The following is a 16,691-nucleotide window of genomic DNA, read 5'->3' as shown; positions in this document are numbered from 1 at the left end:
TGAATGATTGCAAAATAACTGAACATGTATGAATGAGTACAGCCTTTGTTCAGGAAAGTTGGTAAAATTTTAGTTTTTATGTTGTTCTATAAAATTGTAGGATGACCAATAAATTTGAAAGTTGCAGAACACAAGTGACCTATGTTTAGACAAGCAGGGTGCACTATATTTACAAAGCAGTGTATATGACACACATATAGCTACCAATGTCTTGTAAACAAAGCCTATACATTTACCAGATATATACCAGTATATTAATAACTGATTAATACAGTACCAGTATATTAATAACTGAATTAGAGTTCAGACTCAAATTATTTTGTCAATCATACAAATGCAGTATGTGCACAGGCTGTGTTGGCAAGCTGAATACTAATATTTCAATGTGATAAGGTGTAAAACAGGAGATAAGACTTTATACAAAGACCAAAACTACTGAAAAAATATATCAAAATTTTAGTGTAATTTATGTTTGGCCATCTAATAGTGGGGGGGATGTGTTTTGAGGGTATTGAAGGGTGGGGGTGGGGTTCTAAAAAGAATCATTCCTCCAACCCCTCCCAAAGTATTTGTGAAAGCAGCCTCAGTTCAGCAGCACCTTTTGATGATGCAATGCCCCACAGAGATGTCCTAGTGTGATTATTGTCCGGTTATTCACCAGACTTTTGTCCAATTTAATAAACTCCAAATGAAGTAGCTTTGTTGATGATGTAATATGTCACAGTTGTCAAGTCCTTGTTCAATTTTCTCACTCATTATGCCATCACAATGGTTAATATCTGATCTTTGGAGGACTGGAGACAATGGATGCGCAATTAATTTATACCATTAGTCATTACATATCAGGAAAACTCAAGCTCATCTTTTCAGTTTATTGTGAGCACCATAATCTTTGGCTTACTGGATGCAACCACACATGCTATAGATTTTGATATTGTTTTATATACCCATGCCCATATCGCTCCATCCTAGTAACATTTACTGTAAAACATCAGTCGTGATATTCTACTTAAAACATTGAGATATGGACATTGAATGTCATCAGTTTTGGAGTGTTCCCAAACTACATTAGCAATTTGATAGTAAACAAAGTAAATGCATAAATTGGCTGCCGCCCTCCGCCTACAATGAGATGTTGCCAACAAAAAAAATGTGAAGGGTTTTGAGGAACAAAGATATTTTGGGTAGTTCAATATGGGAATGATATGTTGAATCTTGTAAAATTATCCCGCGGTTTTTCAATTAAAGTTCTTGTATTATTTTAGCCAAGCTCGAGAAAATATTCTACAGCTCTAATAGCATTGATCACGATTTCAGATTAGTTACTAAATAAAGCTGCATGCGTGCGACATCAGACAACGCTGCCTGAAATTCGGACAAATTTTGTTGCATGCATGACTGTTGTTGCAGCTTGTAGTCTGAACCATAAATTCATAAAAATTAGTGTGACTTTTAGTTGCCATTGTATCACTAGCAAGTTTTCTTTTCATCGTTGATGTAGAAAATGCAAACAAATACTTATGCATATTCATGAGAGAAAAAGTGACGTCATTTGTGATCAACGCTATGGCATAGTCGATCTCCATACAGGTGTGGACCTAATGATCATAACAATGGTGGATATCAACCACTCTCAGCAGACAGACACGAATCCACATAAATACACACATACACCCATACATAGATACACAGAAACATACACACTCATATAAATACACACATACACCCATACAGAGATACTCAGATAGAGACATCCAAACTCTTTCTCACTGAGTAAGACGTGACACAGGACTCAAGAATCCTTTTCATAATTCTGTACATATTTAATGTGATTGAATTTAAATCATTTGCATTTATGTGAAACATCCATTTATTACAAATATCATACAAAAACATTGGTGACAATATACAGTAGCACAAACAAACACAGCTTACAGAGTGAAATAGCAAGTCATACAGCCATCCACAAACACACATCACTGAATACAAATCTTACACATCTTCATGATTCAACTAGAATGCATATATGCTATCAATAATTCTGATATTTGAAATAAATTTACTCTGAACTTGTCATAAGCTATGGTACAAAGACTATCGTTTGTCCACAAATAATTATCCCATATGATAGTCTTTAGTTTGAGTGAATTTATCTGTGGTGTTCTTTGAACAACTTTCAATACAATACTTTAATACATCACACCCATTATAATCTACAATGTATTTCCAATCAATGAAAATATTGTATACTTACACATATACACAGACTGGGCTTATTTGAAGAAGACATTCACATAGTTAAAATATTTCATGCAAAATTCCAAGATGTCAATTTTATGCATTGTTATAGGTTGGGTGTTATACAGTTTACAAAATTACCTTAGCTATCATTGTAAGCCCCTCCTGGTACTGGCAATGGTTTATAATGCTTTCAACCCTTATTTATCAAAAAACTGGACAGAAAACACCACAAACATGGTGTACATCTATGGAATACAATCCAAGTTTCATATAATGTGCCAGTAGAAAGCATCTAGTGACAAATTTGTTGTACAATATTGTTTGTCCTGCTTAAAATGTATGTAACAATTTTGTAAAATGTAAGTGTAATCTGTGTAACAATTTTGCAAAATGTAAGTTGTTATCTAAAGTCCATATCCTATATGGCTTTCATCATTTGAAAAGCCATTGTGCACTGTTTTACTGATTCCATTATGTGAAGGTATAACAAGCTGAATGTCTTTTAACAGAATCTATAATTGGTCTTCAAAAACAAGACATGATGGCAATATTGACTGATGAAGTTATTGCAGCAAATTTTAGTTTGGGAATATGGACAACACTTGCATACAATATCCTGTGAACGTAGAATACAAATAGGTGGGTTTTATCAGTTATGAGATGTATAAGAGCTCTGTTTCCCCAAACCATGTCTTAGGATTACTACAATGAGAATGTACCTAAAACAGCAAAGTTGACCCAGGTTGTTATCTTACAAAAGTGTCAATTGTGTGACCATGAAGATTATCATCAAGTATGTGTTGAATGTTATATTGCAGTATTCTATTCACTACTTTCAGGGTTGGTATACTGTATTTCACTTTTCTGAAGTGAAAGAGTTGTCTCTATAGAAACATTAATGATGGTTATGTTTGACCGAGTAATCATGAAAGGCTACTTACAGCCACAACTTTTCCTCTCAAGCTTGGCATGCTCCATGAATTTTGCACGGATCAATTTTTTCTTTCATTTCAAACAATGGTTGGAAAGGAGTCAGTTTCTGCTTTCAAACGCGACTAATAATGATTCTACAGTGTGAAATACAAATACTGAAACATGAAGAAAACACTGAAGAAAAATCATCAAAATGTACAGCTACAATCCTTTCAAAGACAATATCATTATGATCTCATACAATTGACGAGCTAGCCTTCACATGGCAACATTTCCTGATATATGAAATATCCTGGTATCGTGAAACACACCAAGGCTGTGCTATCCTGGTATCGTGAAACACACCAAGGCTGTGCTATTCTGCTGCAGGTAATAGGGTTTGTTTCTGTGTTACACTTCACTTTAAGGTAGAACACACTTCTGGGAACAGATATTCGGACTCTCAAACTTTGAAAATTCTTTTCTGATATACCACTTGTGGGGGTTCATTTTAAAGCTCTTGGTGTAAGAAAACTTTTCACCGTCTTAGTTTTTCAAAAAACTTTATGTTTTCTTCATGGAGTTAACACAGGGATGGTGGTTGTTTTAATTTCAAATATGTAAATCTTGAGTAATTTGTGTTTCTAGTACCAAAATTTGCATGGTGACCCTCGATTTTTATTCTTGATTTTGAAAGAATGGTTGAATTATTCCTTGAGGAAAAGTTTGAGCAAAAGTTTAAGTCTTTCACTTTGGAGGCACATACCTTAAATGTTACCATGCATGTGATATTTAGTTTTTATTGTCCATATCAGATTTCTACCAAACCAACCAGTCAAACACTTTATAAATGCCATTTTCTCAGTACTTACACTCATACCGTTTTCAAAGACAGAACACTAGCTACCCATCCGTAATGATAATCTATCCGGCACAAATCAGTCTGTGAACAACTGGAGATCTGCTCTGTTACTAGATAGCCTCCACTAACAGAGAGACACTCAAGAATTGCCTCAATAAGGATAGTTGTAAGCTAAGTGTGGTTTCACAGTAAATCTAAACTGAAAACTTGCTACATCATCAATGCTACAATCATTACAATTACAGTTGTGAACACAAATCACACATCTTCATCTTAATTGTACTGAGTGTAAATTTTTCAACATCAAATCAAACTTGGAAATGAACATGAAACAACTGCAAAATGTCTACAAACCCTATCAATATACTCAACTTGACAAGCGTTGACAAAGTTTACAATCTGAAGCTATGGAGGAAAACATTCTGACATGAACTTTTCACTTTAAAGATTAATGCTATAAAACCTTGTTTTTCAAAACAAATGTAACGATACAGCTCAGATGTGCTGGGCTGTAAAGTGTCTACACAGCATATCTCTCATTCTTAGCTATGCGTAACAAACCCTATATCTGTACTAAACTTAGATCAGTAACAGTTACAGGTAATGATTTCAATAGTGTATTTGATATTACAAATGACTTGAGAACGAAATCCTGTTTTTTATGAAAGAGCAAGTTGCAATACTAAACTGGAAGAATTATACAAATATGACACTATACACATACTATTATCATACAACAAGCCACTCTTACTCATATTAAGCAAATGACGTAAAAAGTAATGTCATATTGTGATCACTACTTTACACAATATTTGATTATACTTGATTAAAAGGTAACAAATTAAACTGACCATACTTTACTGTCTGAAATGCTTGATGATAATCTTTAGTTCTGTGTGAAGACAGTGTCATATCTAAAATTATCATTGTGTTTATTTTGTTGTTATTATGTCATGGAATAGTCTCTTATCTTTGGTATTTAAGGGTAGAGACACTGAAATTGGAGAATTAACAGGAATGTAGTACTTGTATCAAACAGCCCTGTTACTGATAACACACTATCTCACAGAACTTGAAATGGCTCTGTACCATAGTTATTATGGTATGCTGAGATATGTAATTTCCACAAAATTGCACTTCAGTATTAAAGACTTGATAAAATAACACACGTACATGCATGTACTGCAAGCTGTATCATTGTATTGCTGACATTAAAACCCAGTACAACTGCACTGTACATGAAATAGATGATTAACAGAGCTCCAGTGTTCTGAATCAATATGGCTTTGTTGAGGATAGGTGTTTGTCTGTAGAGAGGTTACATCCTTCTGACCTGCAGACAAGGATGATTTCCACAGCCATGCATCATGTCAGAGATACTAGGACCTAGACAGTCATCACATACATAGACCCAAATAGCTACAAATTTGCCTGATTTGAATTATACAGTTGTAAAAACTGACAGGATTAGTATTTCAAAGGACTAGCAAGTACTGTTAATGCTGATCACATCCTACATTAGCTGTTCCAAATTCAGCTACATGATGTCATGACAGCTGTCAATATTTAACGTCATATCATTACTACTTGACTATAATAAATTGCTAATTGTTTGCATTTGACTTTAATAAATAAACAGTGTTCATTGAATGCTAATTTACCTGTCTAAGGTAAGTTTGAAGGTAAACGTGTCCGCTATGATAAATACTCAAGATATATTGTATTAACTTTCATAAGACTCAATATAATGAATATCAATAGCTATGATTACAGGCCTGAAGGTTTAGTCCTCATTTGGAATATAGATAGCTTGTCTACTAAGGGTAATGGTTGACGTCTCACGGAGAGCGCCCTCAAGGGACGGTTCTTCCAGTCTACACTGACAGCTTCATTCGCTTATTTTTGTTATCACTCACTTTTTTTGCTTTTGACAAAAGCAGTCCAAGTCATGTATTCCCTCTCCTTGAATGGGGATTCATTGAAGTGCTGTACTCAAAGGGTGATTCTAAATAGCTGGGTCTATGTATGAGACAACATTCTCTGCAATCTACACAAAATATCTCAGACTACAGTGCATCCCTGCAGCAAACCCAGTACAAATTTTTGCAGGCTAATCTAATCACAGTTTCAAGAGTCTAGAATGCTTTGTGTTAAAATATTCAGGATCTTAGCCTGGTTATGGAGTAATAGAATTAAATCTTACTCTTGTGGTTTGCCCATGTACAATACCTGGGGGCTCTGACAACTTTTTGGTATCCTGTTAGAATGAAAGCGAAGTATATACCTAATTGAACAGGCTTACCAGTCACCATCATACAAATTGAATATGATAGATAGAGCAATTGGCAAGATGCTTTGTAATTGGTGTTGTTGCTTCTTTGTATAAAGGTGAAAACTGAAAGACTTGGATACGTTTGGCTGTATGTCACACAGACTTCATATTGAAAGACAGACTGACAGAGATTGAACCAAGCCATGATATTCACATGCTACAGTATATGATGTCAGATACAAGTGCTGTATAGGCAATTTGCATTGCACTATGACATGAATTATCTGACAAGACAGCCAGGTACTGCCATGTGTCAAATTTCTGGGCAAGAAAACAACAATCTTCCAAACTAATATTACTGGTACAAACACTACTAGCTACTGTACTCTAAACTGCCATCATCACACATGATGACAATTATATTGCATTTTATGTAACAAAGACTTCCACGAAATAATCTCAGACATACATTTGATGGTTACTTTTTGCGAGCGAACATTGTTGCCACTTTGGTTCTGGAAGCTGAGGATTTGTCTTTTAAGGCTCCTAATTTGTTGAAAAATTTAGACTTAGCATCTTCCGGTTGTGCACTTCCATGGCTACCAACGCTGCTTACACTGCTACTCCTGTACAAATAAAAGACAAACATGGAAAAAAATTGAATTCTCTCTTCATCACTGCTGTGATTTATAGATTAGATAGAGAATATTAAACTACATCTCTCTCAACCAGAGAATATTACACTTTTAACCAGATACATCTTCTTCAAAGCAATATCTATGATGTTCACTAACACAGAGCACTTTCAAAAGAATATGATTGTTCTTTCCATTGAGGCAGTAAGCACATACCATGCATGTCAAATTTGGTTGAAAGTGAGATCACGATAATAAATGACAAATGACCTTGCAGTTCAAACTACTGAGCATTTGATTGGATTGGATGGAGCATCATTTCAAAACCCATGGGTCATCTAACCAATGGTTTCATTATTTTATATATTATTCACTGTGCATGTGGTGACATTACGTCTAGTTATAAACTGCAAAATTTGCCATGACAACAGGTATATGGTAACTTGTGAACTTCTGTCTGAGTTACTTATGGTCATTTACTGTACAGTAAAAGATGTACCTTTGCAGAGGATATTGTGAAAAGACTTCATGGATGAGACAATAAAGAGTTACTTACCTTTCCATATTGGCTGGTCTACCATCAATCTTGGTTTCATAATCCTTGATCATTGAATTAACTACCTCCTGATCAAACAAAACATATAATAGATAATTGAGAAGTTGATTTCACCAGAAAAATGCATTTAAAAAATGCTACATTAATGTTGAATTATTAATTTCAGTTGAATATGCACTTTGACGTAGCAGGAACACTGTACTATTGACTCTCCCTGGAGTACATCCATGTACATACGTTGAAGTTCAACATTGAGTCACTTCATGGAATTAAAAGTCTCTCATTTATGATTCTCTCTATAGTTTTCTAGTCAGCAGGGTTCATGTCAATGGCAATATTGCCGTTCCTGATCTTGTAAAGAAGTAGCAAAATGCTGTCAAGATTTTAATGTCAACAGACTACACCAGGCCAACTTACCAAAAACATACTATCCCAGTATAGTGTACCAAAGTTGAAATATAACTATATTTACAAGATCACACAACAATGACTATGATAGATGAATATATTAAAAAAATCCAATGACAAATGATATCATGTGAATTTTTTTCACCAAGATGCACAATACTCATTTCATCTCAGCAGCATGAGTTGTATGACATCAAAACAATCGCCAAATATTGAAAAAATAAAATTATTATGAAGAAATGAGAATGAGAAAAGAGAATTGGAAATAAATAGATAAGAGTGAAGTTGAGTGAGTGTAAGTACAAGATAAGACAAGACAGGACAGATGAAGAAAGAGATAGAAAACATTGAGAGACGTACATGTACCTCATGTTCTGGAGCTACTTGTTCTAAATCTTGACGTAGACATCTTAATCCTGGTAGAAGACATTCCCTGATTAAATCATCAGAGATAACTACAATCACAGTTAAGGTGGACAATGCAATTACAGATTTGTCTAGTACATACTACAAACTGTCTACAATCATTTATTAGTCATGCCTATTATATCAAAACTCTGTTGTTTGTTCATGACACAGTGGGCCACAAACCCATTACTTTCCAACAACTGGACTGCAACTACTTTCATCATTTGCTCAAAACATTAAAATTGACAGGAAACCTAACCAAATGCACTATGAATGTATTATGGTCAAATAAATGTATTTTTGAACATTGAGGAAAACAAGGCATGAAGAGATCACTAACAATACTTGAAAAGGTAGCTAATAAATATGAGTACTGTGTAGTCAAGCCATCTTATAGACAACATTGCAATCAGAGTACAGTCTATTCATTTTTGTATAACTGCAATGCTAAATTCACTATCTTATTAGTCAAATATGTTTGTCTACATCAGTAAGTGGATTGTGATTTCAGGTTGTTTATGATGCTTGTATGGCATACCCCTGCACAACTACACCATGATGGTGTAGACTGGATATGCCCACTGTTATTTACATGTATGCATCAGTACATCTTAAAATGTATTAACAAATGCTCAACTCCTTATAAAAATTTTGATGTAATGCATGGGACTTTGCTCATTTCTGTATTGTAATGGAAACATGGTAAATTTCAAATCACATTAAAACTAAAACACTTTATTTTGTGGATTGAGAAGCTTGTAATAAAAATATTACTGACCAAACAATGAAATCTATTTGAAATATAGAACAGACACACTACCTTCAGATATAGCCTAAATGCAACAAACAAAGTGCAGCTTGATATTTGATTACCAAGAACTTGCTCAATATGCCTCAATACTGATGAAAAAAGTGGTTTACCATTGTTCAAGTCAGTGAATATTGGAGAAGATTCATGCAATTTGAATTTCAACAAAAAAGTGTCACTTTTTCCGTGTGCCACTTTGGGAACTTTTGTAACTTCCTTGAGAAAAAAGTGAACTTAAATATGGTATATAAATTGATCCATGTTCAGCATTATCACCAAAGTTTAGTACAACAGTTGTTTCCTATGGTAACCCTGAACTGTGATTGAATGAAATGAAGAGAGGGTAAGCCCTTTCATCTCCTATTTCCCAATATTACATAATTACATCAGAGAAGATACTATACTCACTCATCATGTGCCACCAGAGGACACCAAATCAGATGAAAAGTTTCTACTTCACAGTAGACAAAGTAAAGGATACAGCAACAGGAGAGTGCACTGTATGCTTCAAAAAGTTGAAGAGCTATGTCTGACTTCTTAGTGTCATTTGTAGTATTGTTATTAGCATGGGCTATGGCAGTCAATCTGGGCAGTACAACTGAAAGGCAAAAAACATCATATGTACATGCCAGTGAATATCTCATCAGAATCACTCAATGTTGACGTTGAAGCGAACACAGCCTAAATTAAATATACTTTTCTAAATTTGCAGGCTCAACTTCTTCAGTAGAAATGGTACTTCTATGTTATGATGGGTAAACCTTAAGAGGTGAATTGCAAAGTCTAATTCATACTTCCATGGAATGTAATCTTGGAATTGGTCATGGATCCAATCTGATTAAAATCAGATGTAGAGTACGGCGATGTCTCTGTACTTGCGCGGTTTTCTCTTGCTGTCGCCTCTCACTACATCTGACCAACTCCTATAGAAGGTTGCGTTCAAATCTCGCGCTTTGAAGCAGCCAATCAGATTGCACGCTACGCGATCGTGAGGTCCAGTGCGTCGATGCAATGTCGTGTTCCCTTCTTGCTTTTATCGCTGTAAACATCCGATCGTTGTTCAAAATCTACAGCGAGAAGTACACAAGACTACGCACTTTCAAATTCCAGTCTAGAAATGTTTGGCCGCTCAGCTGTCTTGTACACATTGTACTGGAGTGTGTAAGTATTAAACAGTAGAGCTGAGCAGCCAAAGTCATTCACTGGGCGCTGCTCACAGTGTGCACTACGTACGATGCTGTGTGTTCCCGGCGTATCTACGGTCTGCTCCCACCATGTACCACAGCCCTGCTGATAGGCGGAATATACACAGCGACCGCAGTCCCGATTTGGACCACGCACGAAACACTACCTTTTCTAACTACTTTCGGCCGAAAGCAGCTCGATTCCAATGTATGCCTACCCGAGTCACTCAATCGCTCACTCACACACAGACTGCAACAAAATTTGAACCAGAGAGGTCGGCCAGTACCCCCAGTGCAAGCCCTGCGTACAGGTCTGTGTACGCCGGGAACGCACAGACCTGTATGCAGGGCTTGGCCAGTGCCCGCGGCGACCAATTCGGCCAGTGGGAGAAGGGAGAGGTCGGACACTTACATATGATTTCATACATTTTCTCTTAACAGTAAACAGATGCTTTTATACGCACGCCAATTTTAATATTTTGATGTTATTTTGTTGAACATTCAGAAAACAATGAGAAGACGTTCCACTCTGAAAAACAAATTGGTCGGCCTCAGCATTTCTGCAGATCGCAAGTCGAGCGTACGATCGAGAGGTACAAATTGGCAGTAATATGACGACGACGTTGATCTTTGGATGAATAACGTTTTGGGTTATGGTTTGACGGGAGTAAATCGTAGGTTTAATGGAAAGCAAAACAAGATGTACCACACTGTGCAGCATGCGGCCGATGTCATCGTGTAGTTTAGCGTTGAAGCAAGGAAGGAAGTTTGCAAACATCACGCTCATGAATGATATTGGCACCCGGTATTGGCATTGCTTTCAGATTGTAACTTTGGCGAAACCTAGAAAATAGAAGAACACTGTAGTCTCATCATATAACCATGCTCCTACTGGCCGAGTTCGCCTACTGGCTGACTTCTCCAGCTGGCCGAGCTCGTAACTGGCCGAGTTCTCGGAATTATCCCCCTGGCCGAGCTTGCAACTAGCACTGGCCAACCTCTCTTCTATTCAAAAATTCGCTCTCGCCCCAAACTGATAATAGTTTACCAGCGATTCACGGTCGGTCAGTTGTCCAGGAACAGCCCATATCTTGAAGATCGTATATGATAGTGCTATCTAATGAGTTATTCGGCCGAAGGTAGTCAGAAAAGGTAGCTTTTCGTGCGCGGTCCAAATCAGGACCACGTACCGATGTCGCTGTGTATTCCTATTAGGGTCGGCAGGGCTGTAGTGGGAGGCCGTATTTTACGCCGGGAACACACAGCATCGTACGCAGGGCTGGTCTCAAAGTCTGTCCCGTGATTTCCGTTTGCACAGTTATTAATGAAAGGCATGTTTCAACATTAAAATTACAGACAGACGATTTTAAAATTCGCCGTGCGCCAGTGTTTACAACTGGATGGATGGCTCGATTACACACTTGCAAGCGCTTGCGAGTCATACCTATTGTTCCCTGTAAGGTGCCTTCTGATAGGTCGGCTGTTCTGGCCAGAGCGCGAGATTTGAACGCGACCTTCTATGGGAGTTGGTCAGATGTAGTGAGAGGCGACAGCAAGAAAAAACCGCGCAAGTACAGAGACGTCGCCGTACTCTACATCTGATTTTAAACAGATTGGTCATCGATCTAGAATTGGTCTTTAAAGATCTAAACTGAGACAGGCCTCGGGTGAAAACTAACAATGTGCCTGGAGATGATTCTACTCCAAATCCAGGGTACAATTGTACTCTGTACTAAAACAACACTTTGTGAGAGTTAAATAATAAGTTTGCTTACAATCATCTCTGAATTTTGGTTCTGAGTTGGGTCCAACTCTACCAAAAGTCTTGATGAGCTCTACTGTCAGAGAGTGCTGGTCTTTGTACTGCGGATCATCAAGGAATGACTGGAACTGTACATAAACTCTGTCTAACATCTGTAACAGATTAAATGTCAAGTCAATATCATCATTGCTGCCTTGGTACATTCCAACTTACACATCCAGACTCACTTTATATACAACCTCAGTCAGTATATTGTAGTTCAGACTTTCACCAAAATACCTAATTTAAGCAACAATCAGTGAAAACAGCTGTGCAATACAATGGATCAATAATACCAAATGTCAATAAACAGTAGAACAATATTGATTACTAGATTTTAGGCTTATGGTTAAGTATGGTACAACATGGAAAAAGCATTTCCTATAAAAAGGTGTTTCAATGTGTTACTAGCAAAGGGTTATAAATGCACAATACACACATATTGACTGGCCATGAGGCCAACAGCGTATGTCTGTACCCCGAGGGACTGTGAGTCATCCCCGAAAACAGACTGTTTCCAGAGGCCAGAGGCCTTGACTTGGGGTGACCATGGATGTAAAAAATATGAGGATACAGTGCAGTCCTTTGATCCTTTGTTCAAGGGATAGTTGCCGCCGATTCGTTATCTCGTAATCCCGTAATGGGATTAGCGTGTTATTTTATACATAGCGTGTCTTCGGGTTGTTGTCGGTAAACGTCGAGTCTTTCCGTGCATTACCACAGACAGCGTAAAAAATAGCGTCTTTCGTGCCAGTAATGTTGTTGTAGCAATACTAAGACCTTTTTCTATCTTAACGATGATATGCGGCTCATCGAGGAGGAAAACAATTGACTACATAGCTCCTGGCTCACTTTCTGTCTCACGTAAACACGGTATAATAAGAACTGCGCATGTGTAATAACCTTTCCCCTTCTTGAACAATGCCTCAACCCGTGCAGAATGGTGACGCGACGCAGTGAACTTCGGCGAAAAAATCACCAGGGAATTTTCGGCTAGGTACTCAGATCTCCAAACATGACCACACAGGAAAGTCTTTATATACGACTTTAGTTTTGGCGTAACAGTTCTTTCAGCAGTGTCTTTGAACGTCTGGAAACGTGACTTCAAACGGGTGAACCATGGCATGAACGACGAACGCATTTGCACGCAATCCTATGGGGACAAACTATCGGCGTACCGCAAATATAGCCCAACTTTAGAATACGATAACTTCAATGGCCAGCACTTAGGACAAACATTTTTTAAGCGTTCATACCTTGAACCTCCTAATTAAGAAAAAATCAGACTCCGCGGTTAGATACTTTGTAAGTGAGAGTAATTTTACAATCAGTGGACTTTATCCAAGTCGGTTCCAAAGAATAGTCATAACTTGGTCAAATATGCGTCGATTTTCTCAGTCTTTGGTTTGTTTGAGCTCTGTTCAGTCTGGGCATTCAACACAAGCAATTTCACAAGTTTGAAAGGTTTTTTTTATTAATTTGGCAACAATAATTTGATGTACACAATATTGTGAGTGAAGTGGGTGTGTCTGAGCCGTCCTGATCGCGGCAACCATGCCACAACTTCAAAGACCAGCGTAGACAAAGAAATAACAATAGGTGTGAAAGGGATTATAGGGCTGTCCTGTATCCTTCTATTTTTTACATCCATGGGGTGACTCACCAGCCTGAGGGGTTAAAGACATATGCTGTTGCCCTCACGGAAAGTCAACGTGTGTTTTATAACACACCTCATCCGCAGTCATGCATAAGAACACAAAACTTGTCGCATGTAATATGTTGGAGTGGTTCGGTATTAAAGAAAAAGTTTTTCTACACAGCGTAGCAATACTTCTGCAAAATGTTCAATGCACCTTTGATTATTGTTTTCATCTGTTTCAAGTCCTTGTTAGAAACCAGAGCGTTCAGTTCTTCTTCACAAAATAGGATAAACTGAGAAATGTCTCTGCTATCATTTTGCCTGGCTGCAGACAACATCTTTGTTTGCGTCGCAGTTCACGTATGCACAAATGTTGTTTTTAAGTCAGCGGGCATAATTTTTCAGAACTGGTGCCTGGCAGGCAACAGTTCTAACAAATGATGCCTGATGATGTCGTTTACATGGATCAGCACAAAAAGAACGCATCACCTCGTGAATATCAATTGACGAATTTAAACTGACTGCGGATGAGCTGTGTTATAACAATAAATGTTCTTTGAGAAGTGTGTGGTTATCTATCTATTGCCATGTAGTGGTTGTATAGGGATACAAACACTCACCTCTTTCTGAGTTGTATTTTCTAGTATTGTACCAAATGCCGGTATTGTTGCTATTCTTACAGAGCTGTAAGAAACAAACATAAAATATTAAAGTTTCAATGGTTTGTCTGCCTTTATTTCAAATCAACATGCTGTACAATGGAGCTCTCTGGACTTATTGAGGAGACATATGGTTGTTGTATAACATAGCTGTGCTGCATCAAATAATACAAAGTGTGAGTATTGTTACTCTCCAAAGATACCAGAATCTTTAAATTTTGGATTGCTACGATGGAATTCTTTACGAGTGAAATCTGAGAACTGAAATGGGAAAGACTTACATTTCTGGGTCTCCAGAGAGAGTAATTAGTGCTGGAACTACCCTTGTAGACACCAATGTCTCATTGACACCTTTGACTAGAAGTTCAAACATTCTGGCAGATGCTGCTCTGACTAATGCTGATGTATGAACAACACCATTCCACAGAACTGTCATCAACAACTCATGGTAAATGGGATTTGTACTGAACAAACAAAAAACATAACAAATTGTTTAGTAAGTGATGTAAATGCATGTGTCAGATGGGGTAACATCGTGGTAACACGGCTCCGCCAACGCTCCATAAAATTGGCAACTTTTGGACTATCTTCTGAAATTAACCTCGAAATTAAAGTACTTAATTGTTAAGACCAACACCCAAATCTACAGGACTGTTACTTGGAAAAGTAAAATGTCACAATTAGAAAAACACAACAGGCTGGCTTAGAAAGATATGCAAGGTTATCTCTGTGAAGTACAATTATAAATATCACATGTACATACACTGGTATGATTAATCAGATATACCTTTGTACTTAGAGATGGGTATGTGGACTACTGCTGATAGCTGTGTTAAGTTTTTGCATTTAGCATGCATATATTATGTATTGTTTTAATTTACCACTACTCATACATTCTAAGTATTCAGTACCCTATACATCATGCTATGATACAAATAAATTCTTTGGTATCAAAATTTGACACAGAGACTGTCTTGGTGATGAAAATCATAGAGTAAACACTGTGGATGACATGGGGATAAAAATACACTGACACTACAAGTTAGCTACTTACTGTAATTCAGTGAATGCAGCTTTGACACTATCCAATGGTGTATGACATAATGACAGAGTTGTAATGACATCTTGTAAAAATGTTGATAATTGTTTTCTGTCCTCTTCTCTGTTATAACATGTAAGTACTCCAGTGGCGTAAACTGGTACTGTGGCTTTGGTCAAAGAGGTCTGTCCAGATATCACCAGTGTATCTGCAATGAAAATATCAGCTGTAATTACTCTATGGATCCTGTATTTACCTTACTCTGAATGTGCATGGTAAAAGAGTAGAATAGAGGTTGGGATTGGAAGACTTCCTAGGGTGGGGACTCTTTGCATTTGGATGTTTGGATATTTGATGACTGAAACTGGGGATAAAGCCTGCCTGTAAAATATATCCCGAGTTCTACATCAATCTTCGACCTCCGAGTTTCTCTCTAACAAACTGTCATTTTTATTTTTTACTGAACTCTACGCCAGGTACCTGTGTGATAGTAAGGATCAAGTATCTTTCTGATCTTAAAAATACAAATAAATGAATTTTCAAATGATCTCAGCTAGTGATTGCCAGGAATGACAAAGTTAATACAGACACCTAAAACAACCATGATAACTGAAAAGCAATCAAGTACTGAAACTTAGAAATCACAGATCATAAGAATCAGCAAAACAAATGTCATTTGCTTAACCCTTTGAGTGCTCTATTTTTTTCCCACCAAAATTTTAGTGTAACATTGTTACCAATTTTTATGAACTTTTCTGTAATTTTTTTGATAATTTTGGACCACATGAACACGACATTTTATTGGCCACAGTTTTTTATCAAAAGTTTGGTAAAAATCTGACAAAAATTGACTGCTGTTTATTTTATAAGGGCGACAAAAATTGACTTTGGTGCTCAATGGGTTAATGTATTGTTGAACGTGTACTGTGTTACTAATAAATCTACAAAGTTTAACATCCACAGCGTTCATGGTTGGGACATCTGTCATTTGAAAACACAATACTGTGATTGCACCGCTACATAGTTCTTACAATGACAAAAACAGGTTTTGCTGGGTTTACATATCTTTATTTCTAAACCATTCTGGTCTTTGAGTTCTATTTTTAAAGAGGTAATGATATACTGGTTTAATCTACCTGGATATAGAGAGTTGTGTTTTATTTATTCCATCATCCAAAGGGCATCCACTACCCATTGAGCAGCAGGAGTAAAGCACCTTGTTCAAGGGCACAACTGGTTTTTATCTGACCATCCTTTGATAGTGAGT

At 37.1% G+C, this 16,691-nt stretch overlaps 1 protein-coding gene across 2 annotated transcripts in view; it reads right to left on the bottom strand.

The window, feature by feature from the left end:
* Window positions 1–1,799: 1,799 nt before the first annotated feature.
* Window positions 1,800–16,691, bottom strand: part of LOC139147121 (RAB11-binding protein RELCH homolog) — a 43,457-nt gene continuing 28,565 nt past the window's right edge. The window contains exons 17-24 of one of the 2 annotated variants that reach the window (XM_070718024.1): window positions 15,440–15,632; window positions 14,667–14,849; window positions 14,347–14,410; window positions 12,062–12,200; window positions 9,584–9,700; window positions 8,247–8,341; window positions 7,479–7,546; window positions 1,800–6,913 (exon numbers count right to left, since the gene is read on the bottom strand). In XM_070718024.1, the coding sequence (XP_070574125.1) occupies window positions 6,766–6,913; window positions 7,479–7,546; window positions 8,247–8,341; window positions 9,584–9,700; window positions 12,062–12,200; window positions 14,347–14,410; window positions 14,667–14,849; window positions 15,440–15,632 (1,007 nt within the window). In that variant the 3' untranslated portion in view covers window positions 1,800–6,765. The remainder of the gene's footprint in view (window positions 6,914–7,478; window positions 7,547–8,246; window positions 8,342–9,583; window positions 9,701–12,061; window positions 12,201–14,346; window positions 14,411–14,666; window positions 14,850–15,439; window positions 15,633–16,691) is intronic. The other variant, XM_070718025.1, reaches the window with a different exon arrangement.

Source organism: Ptychodera flava, chromosome 13 (assembly GCF_041260155.1).
Source record: "Ptychodera flava strain L36383 chromosome 13, AS_Pfla_20210202, whole genome shotgun sequence".
Classification (NCBI taxonomy): Eukaryota; Metazoa; Hemichordata; class Enteropneusta; family Ptychoderidae; genus Ptychodera; species Ptychodera flava.
Note: the sequence above shows the minus strand (reverse complement) of the source record. Positions and strands in the feature narration are given on the sequence as shown.